We start from the raw sequence: 8,532 nt of genomic DNA, 5'->3' as shown, positions 1-8,532 counted from the left end.
GGTCCTATTAGAGAGTTGGACAGTCTGTTTGATGGTCCTATTAGAGAGTTGGACAGTCTGATTGATGGTCCTATTAGAGAGTTGGACAGTCTGTCTGATGGTCCTATTAGAGAGTTGGACAGTCTGATGGTCCCATTAGAGAGTTGGACAGTCTGATTGATGGTCCTATTAGAGAGTTGGACAGTCTGATGGTCCTATTAGAGAGTTGGACAGTCTGATTGATGGTCCTATTAGAGAGTTGTACAGTCTGATGGTCCCATTAGAGAGTTGGACAGTCTGATGGTCCCATTAGAGAGTTGGACAGTCTGATGGTCCTATTAGAGAGTTGGACAGTCTGATGGTCCTATTAGAGAGTTGGACAGTCTGATGGTCCTATTAGAGAGTTGGACAGTCTGATGGTCCTATTAGAGAGTTGGACAGTCTGATGGTCCTATTAGAGAGTTGGACAGTCTGATTGATGGTCCTATTAGAGAGTTGGAAGGTCTGTTTGATGGTCCTATTAGAGAGTTGGACAGTCTGTTTGATGGTCCCATTAGAGAGTTGGACAGTCTGATTGATGGTCCTATTAGAGAGTTGGACAGTCTGATGGTCCCATTAGAGAGTTGGACAGTCTGATGGTCCTATTAGAGAGTTGGACAGTCTGATGGTCCTATTAGAGAGTTGGACAGTCTGATTGATGGTCCTATTAGAGAGTTGGAAGGTCTGTTTGATGGTCCTATTAGAGAGTTGGACAGTCTGATGGTCCCATTAGAGAGTTGGACAGTCTGATTGATGGTCCTATTAGAGAGTTGGACAGTCTGATTGATGGTCCTATTAGAGAGTTGGACAGTATGATTGATGGTCCCATTAGAGAATTGGACAGTATGATTGATGGTCCCATTAGAGAATTGGACAGTCTGATTGTCCAACTTTCTAATAGGACCATCAATCTGATGGTCCTATTAGAGAGTTGGACAGTCTGATTAATGGTCCTATTAGAGAGTTGGACAGTCTGATTGATGGTCCTATTAGAGAGTTGGACAGTCTGTTTGATGGTCCTATTAGAGAGTTGGATGGTCTGTTTGATGGTCCTATTAGAGAGTTGGACAGTCTGATGGTCCCATTAGAGAGTTGGACAGTCTGATTGATGGTCCTATTAGAGAGTTGGACAGTATGATTGATGGTCCCATTAGAGAATTGGACAGTCTGATTGATGGTCCTATTAGAAAGTTGGACAATCTGATGGTCCTATTAGAGAGTTGGACAGTCTGATTGATAGTCCTATTAGAGAGTTGGACAGTCTGTTTGATGGTCCTATTAGAGTTGGACAGTCTGTTTGATGGTCCTATTAGAGAGTTGGACAGTCTGATTGATGGTCCTATTAGAGAGTTGGACAGTCTGATTGATGGTCCTATTAGAGAGTTGGACAGTCTGTTTGATGGTCCTATTAGAGAGTTGGACAGTCTGTTTGATGGTCCTATTAGAGAGTTGGACAGTCTGATTGATGGTCCTATTAGAGAGTTGGACAGTCTGTCTGATGGTCCTATTAGAGAGTTGGACAGTCTGATGGTCCCATTAGAGAGTTGGACAGTCTGATTGATGGTCCTATTAGAGAGTTGGACAGTCTGATGGTCCCATTAGAGAGTTGTACAGTCTGATGGTCCTATTAGAGAGTTGGACAGTCTGTTTGATGGTCCTATTAGAGTGTTGGACAGTCTGATGGTCCTATTAGAGAGTTGGACAGTCTGTTTGATGGTCCTATTAGAGAGTTGGACAGTCTGATGGTCCTATTAGAGAGTTGGACAGTCTGATTGACGGTCCTATTAGAGAGTTGGACAGTCTGATTGATGGTCCTATTAGAGAGTTGGACAGTCTGTTTGATGGTCCTATTAGAGAGTTGGACAGTCTGATTGATGGTCCTATTAGAGAGTTGGACAGTCTGATTGATGGTCCTATTAGAGAGTTGGACAGTCTGATTGATGGTCCTATTAGAGAGTTGGACAGTCTGATTGATGGTCCTATTAGAGAGTTGGACAGTCTGATTGATGGTCCTATTAGAGAGTTGGACAGTCTGATTGATGGTCCTATTAGAGAGTTGGACAGTCTGATGGTCCTATTGGAGAGTTGGACAGTCTGATTGATGGTCCTATTAGAGAGTTGGACAGTCTGATTGATGGTCCTATTAGACAGTCTGATGGTCCTATTGGAGAGTTGGACAGTCTGTTTGATGGTCCTATTAGAGAGTTGGACAGTCTGTTTGATGGTCCTATTAGAGAGTTGGACAGTCTGATGGTCCCATTAGAGAGTTGGACAGTCTGATGGTCCTATTAGAGAGTTGGACAGTCTGATGGTCCTATTAGAGAGTTGGACAGTCTGATGGTCCTATTAGAGAGTTGGACAGTCTGATGGTCCTATTAGAGAGTTGGACAGTCTGTTTGATGGTCCTATTAGAGAGTTGGACAATCTGATGGTCCCATTAGAGAGTTGGACAGTCTGATTGATGGTCCTATTAGAGAGTTGGACAGTCTGATGGTCCTATTAGAGAGTTGGACAGTGATGGTCCCATTAGAGAGTTGGACAGTCTGTTTGATGGTCCTATTAGAGAGTTGGACAATCTGATGGTCCCATTAGAGAGTTGGACAGTCTGATTGATGGTCCTATTAGAGAGTTGGACAGTCTGATGGTCCCATTAGAGAGTTGGACAGTCTGATGGTCCCATTAGAGAGTTGGACAGTCTGATGGTCCCATTAGAGAGTTGGACAGTCTGATTGATGGTCCTGTTAGAGAGTTGGACAGTCTGTTTGATGGTCCTATTAGAGAGTTGGACAGTCTGTTTGATGGTCCCATTAGAGAGTTGGACAGTCTGATGGTCCCATTAGAGAGTTGGACAGTCTGATGGTCCTATTAGAGAGTTGGACAGTCTGATTGATGGTCCTATTAGAGAGTTGGACAGTCTGATTGATGGTCCTATTAGAGAGTTGGACAGTCTGATTGATGGTCCTATTAGAGAGTTGGACAGTCTGATTGATGGTCCTATTAGAGAGTTGGACAGTCTGATTGATGGTCCTATTAGAGAGTTGGACAGTCTGATTGATGGTCCTATTAGAGAGTTGGACAGTCTGATTGATGGTCCTATTAGAGAGTTGGACAGTCTGATTGATGGTCCTATTAGAGAGTTGGACAGTCTGATTGATGGTCCTATTAGAGAGTTGGACAGTCTGATTGATGGTCCTATTAGAGAGTTGGACAGTCTGATTGATGGTCCTATTAGAGAGTTGGACAGTCTGATGGTCCCATTAGAGAGTTGGACAGTCTGATTGATGGTCCCATTAGAGAGTTGGACAGTCTGATTGATGGTCCTATTAGAGAGTTGGACAGTCTGACGGTCCTATGAGAGTTGGACAGTCTGACGGTCCTATGAGAGTTGGACAGTCTGACGGTCCTATGAGAGTTGGACAGTCTGACGGTCCTATGAGAGTTGGACAGTCTGACGGTCCTATGAGAGTTGGACAGTCTGACGGTCCTATGAGAGTTGGACAGTCTGACCGTCCTATGAGAGTTGGACAGTCTGATTGATGGTCCTATTAGACTGTCTGATGGTCCTATTAGAGAGTTGGACAGTCTGATTGATGGTCCTATTAGACTGTCTGATGGTCCTATTAGAGAGTTGGACAGTCTGGCGGTCCTATTAGAGAGTTGGACTGTCTGACGGTCCTATTAGAGAGTTGGACTGTCTGACGGTCCTATTAGAGAGTTGGACAGTCTGACGGTCCTATTAGAGAGTTGGACAGTCTGATGGTCCTATTAGAGTTGGACAGTCTGACGGTCCTATTAGAGAGTTCGACAGTCTGACGGTCCTATTAGAGAGTTGGACAGTCTGATGGTCCTATTAGAGAGTTGGACAGTCTGATTGATGGTCCTATTAGACTGTCTGACGGTCCTATTAGAGAGTTGGACAGTCTGATGGTCATAGTGTGTTTATTCTCTCCCTCTGTCTCCCCATCAGGCGGTGACCATTAATGAGTTTAAAGGACAAATATTCTACAGCAACACAACCACGTAAGTTCACCTCTCACTCTCCTTTCATTCTCTCTGTTCTCCTTTCATTCTCTCTGTTCTCCTTTCATTCTCTCTGTCCTCTCCTTTCATTCTCTCCTTTCATTCTCTCTGTTCTCTCCTTTCATTCTCTCTGTTCTCTCCTTTCATTCTCTCTGTCCTCTCCTTTCATTCTCTCTGTCCTCTCTCATTCTCTCTGCCCTCTCCTTTCATTCTCTCCTTTCATTCTCTCTGCTCTCTCCTTTCATTCTCTCCTTTCATTCTCTCTGTTCTCTCCTTTCATTCTCTCTGCCCTCTCCTTTCATTCTCTCTGCTCTCTCCTTTCATTCTCTCCTTTCATTCTCTCTGTCCTCTCCTTTCATTCTCTCTGTCCTCTCCTTTCATTCTCTCTGTCCTCTCCTTTCATTCTCTCTGTCCTCTCCTTTCATTCTCTCTGTCCTCTCCTTTCATTCTCTCTGTCCTCTCCTTTCATTCTTCTCTCTGTCCTCTCCTTTCATTCTCTCCTTTCATTCTCTCTGTTCTCTCCTTTCATTCTCTCTGTCCTCTCCTTTCATTCTCTCTGTCCTCTCCTTTCATTCTCTCTGCTCTCTCCTTTCATTCTCTCCTTTCATTCTCTCTGTCCTCTCCTTTCATTCTCTCTGTCCTCTCCTTTCATTCTCTCTGTCCTCTCCTTTCATTCTCTCCTTTCATTCTCTCTGTCCTCTCCTTTCATTCTCTCTGTCCTCTCCTTTCATTCTCTCTGTCCTCTCCTTTCATTCTCTCTGTCCTCTCCTTTCATTCTCTCTGTCCTCTCCTTTCATTCTCTCTGTCCTCTCCTTTCATTCTCTCTGCTCTCTCCTTTTATGCTCCTCAGCCATCCATCCATATGCTGACACCACCACCGTGTGGCAGATCTCTATAAGTCAACATCTATCTCCTCTCGTCTTCCAGGGGAGGTGTACTACAACATCTATCTCCTCTCCCTCTATGTATTCAACACCCCCCCCTCTCTCTCTCCTCTCGTCTTCCAGGGGAGGTGTACCTGGAGACCCAGGGAATAGACTACAGCACCTGGGGTTTCTGACCTTTAACCCCTCTCTCTCTCTGTCTTCCAGGGGAGGTGTACCTGGAGACCCAGGGAATAGACTACAGCACCTGGGGTTTCTGACCTTTAACCCCTCTCTCTCTGTCTTCCAGGGGAGGTGTACCTGGAGACCCAGGGAATAGATTACAGCACCTGGGGTTTCTGACCTTTAACCCCTCTCTCTGTCAGTCTTCCAGGGGAGGTGTACCTGGAGACCCAGGGAATAGACTACAGCACCTGGGGTTTCTGACCTTTAACCCCTCTCTCTGTCAGTCTTCCAGGGGAGGTGTACCTGGAGACCCAGGGAGTAGACTACAGCACCTGGGGTTTCTGACCTTTAACCCCTCTCTCTGTCAGTCTTCCAGGGGAGGTGTACCTGGAGACCCAGGGAATAGACTACAGCACCTGGGGTTTCTGACCTTTAACCCCTCTCTCTGTCAGTCTTCCAGGGGAGGTGTACCTGGAGACCCAGGGAATAGACTACAGCACCTGGGGCTTCTGGCAGAACCATGTAGCTCTGGCTGGGATCATTACGGTGTGTCTGGTCTTGGCCTACATACAGCTCAGACGGATCAACCGCTGGAAGTGACACGGGATCAGATTGATCTGCACCTTCTGGAGCAACAGGGGCTGTGAGGAGAGACACATCGCAAGAATAGAATCAGATTGATCTACACCTTCTGGAGCAACAGGGGCTGTGAGGAGAGACACATCGCAAGAATAGAATCAGATTGATCTGCACCTTCTGGAGCAACAGGGGCTGTGAGGAGATACACACTCTCTCCACTCCAGTCCATTGTAATATGCTTGTATTGTATGTTTTGTGTTGTAGAAATGCACTGGTGTTGTTATATTGTTATTTGGTGCCTTAATACAGTCTAAGTCCTGTCTGTGCCGGGGGAGGGGTTCTACTGAACGATGTGGAGTTGTTTTAAGAAGGTCAAACGAAGGATGTTCTTGTTATTTGATTTAAAGTTTGAAGACTCCTCGAGGTATCAAAAAAATATATAAAACAAATATTTGATGAACATGTTTATTTGTACTTACTGCTTTTAGCCAATAGAAACACATTGAATAACAGATAGTCCTTACTGCTATTAGAAACACATTGAATAACAGATAGTCCTTACTGCTATTAGAAACACATTGAATAACAGATAATCCTTACTGCTATTAGCCCATAGAAACACATTGAATAACAGTCCTTACTGATATTAGCCAATAGAAACACATTGAATAACAGATAGTCCTTACTGCTATTAGCCCATAGAAACACACTGAATAACAGATAGTCCTTACTGCTATTAGCCCATAGAAACACATTGAATAACAGATAGTCCTTACTGCTATTAGCCCATAGAAACACATTGAATAACAGATAGTCCTTACTGCTATTAGAAACACACTGAATAACAGATAGTCCTTACTGCTATTAGCCAATAGAAATACATTGAATAACAGATAGTCCTTACTGCTATTAGCCCATAGAAACACATTGAATAACAGATAGTCCTTACTGCTATTAGCCCATAGAAACACATTGAATAACAGTCCTTACTGCTATTAGCCAATAGAAACACATTGAATAACAGATAGTCCTTACTGCTATTAGCCCATAGAAACACATTGAATTACAGATAGTCCTTACTGCTATTAGCCCATAGAAACACATTGAATAACAGATAGTCCTTACTGCTATTAGCCCATAGAAACACATTGAATAACAGATAGTCCTTACTGCTATTAGAAACACATTGAATAACAGATAGTCCTTACTGCTATTAGAAACACATTGAATAACAGTCCTTACTGCTATTAGCCCATAGAAACACATTGAATAACAGATAGTCCTTACTGCTATTAGCCAATAGAAACACATTGAATAACAGATAGTCCTTACTGCTATTAGCCAATAGAAACACATTGAATAACAGAGTCCTTACTGCTATTAGAAACACATTGAATAACAGATAGTCCTTACTGCTATTAGCCCATAGAAACACATTGAATAACAGATAGTCCTTACTGCTATTAGAAACACACTGAATAACAGATAGTCCTTACTGCTATTAGCCCATAGAAACACATTGAATAACAGATAGTCCTTACTGCTATTAGAAACACACTGAATAACAGATAGTCCTTACTGCTATTAGCCAATAGAAATACATTGAATAACAGATAGTCCTTACTGCTATTAGCCCATAGAAACACATTGAATAACAGATAGTCCTTACTGCTATTAGCCCATAGAAACACATTGAATAACAGTCCTTACTGCTATTAGCCAATAGAAACACATTGAATAACAGATAGTCCTTACTGCTATTAGCCCATAGAAACACATTGAATAACAGATAGTCCTTACTGCTATTAGCCCATAGAAACACATTGAATAACAGATAGTCCTTACTGCTATTAGAAACACATTGAATAACAGATAGTCCTTACTGCTATTAGAAACACATTGAATAACAGATAGTCCTTACTGCTATTAGAAACACACTGAATAACAGATAGTCCTTACTGCTATTAGCCAATAGAAATACATTGAATAACAGATAGTCCTTACTGCTATTAGCCCATAGAAACACATTGAATAACAGATAGTCCTTACTGCTATTAGCCCATAGAAACACATTGAATAACAGTCCTTACTGCTATTAGCCCATAGAAACACATTGAATAACAGATAGTCCTTACTGCTATTAGCCCATAGAAACACATTGAATAACAGATAGTCCTTACTGCTATTAGCCCATAGAAACACATTGAATAACAGATAGTCCTTACTGCTATTAGAAACACATTGAATAACAGATAGTCCTTACTGCTATTAGCCAATAGAAATACATTGAATAACAGATAGTCCTTACTGCTATTAGCCCATAGAAACACATTGAATAACAGATAGTCCTTACTGCTATTAGCCCATAGAAACACATTGAATAACAGTCCTTACTGCTATTAGCCAATAGAAACACATTGAATAACAGATAGTCCTTACTGCTATTAGCCCATAGAAACACATTGAATAACAGATAGTCCTTACTGCTATTAGCCCATAGAAACACATTGAATAACAGATAGTCCTTACTGCTATTAGCCCATAGAAACACATTGAATAACAGATAGTCCTTACTGCTATTAGCCCATAGAAACACATTGAATAACAGATAGTCCTTACTGCTATTAGAAACACATTGAATAACAGATAGTCCTTACTGCTATTAGAAACACATTGAATAACAGATAGTCCTTACTGCTATTAGAAACACATTGAATAACAGATAGTCCTTACTGCTATTAGAAACACATTGAATAACAGTCCTTACTGCTATTAGCCCATAGAAACACATTGAATAACAGATAGTCCTTACTGCTATTAGCCCATAGAAACACATTGAATAACAGATAGTCCTTACTGCTATTAG

The 8,532-nt window shown here is 42.2% G+C and overlaps 1 protein-coding gene across 1 annotated transcript in view; it reads left to right on the top strand.

Annotated features, from left to right (window-relative positions):
- LOC135535117 (broad substrate specificity ATP-binding cassette transporter ABCG2-like) overlaps window positions 1-6,126 on the top strand; it is a 45,176-nt gene extending 39,050 nt beyond the window's left edge. Inside the window, exons 15-16 of the mRNA XM_064961838.1 lie at window positions 3,986-4,038; window positions 5,540-6,126. Of these exons, the coding sequence (XP_064817910.1) occupies window positions 3,986-4,038; window positions 5,540-5,687 (201 nt within the window). The 3' untranslated portion in view covers window positions 5,688-6,126. The remainder of the gene's footprint in view (window positions 1-3,985; window positions 4,039-5,539) is intronic.
- The last annotated feature ends 2,406 nt before the right edge of the window (window positions 6,127-8,532 follow it).

Source organism: Oncorhynchus masou, unplaced genomic scaffold (assembly GCF_036934945.1).
Source record: "Oncorhynchus masou masou isolate Uvic2021 unplaced genomic scaffold, UVic_Omas_1.1 unplaced_scaffold_446, whole genome shotgun sequence".
Taxonomy (NCBI): domain Eukaryota; kingdom Metazoa; phylum Chordata; class Actinopteri; order Salmoniformes; family Salmonidae; genus Oncorhynchus; species Oncorhynchus masou.
The sequence above is the reverse complement of the archived record's forward strand: the minus strand, read 5'-3'. Positions and strand labels throughout refer to the sequence as shown.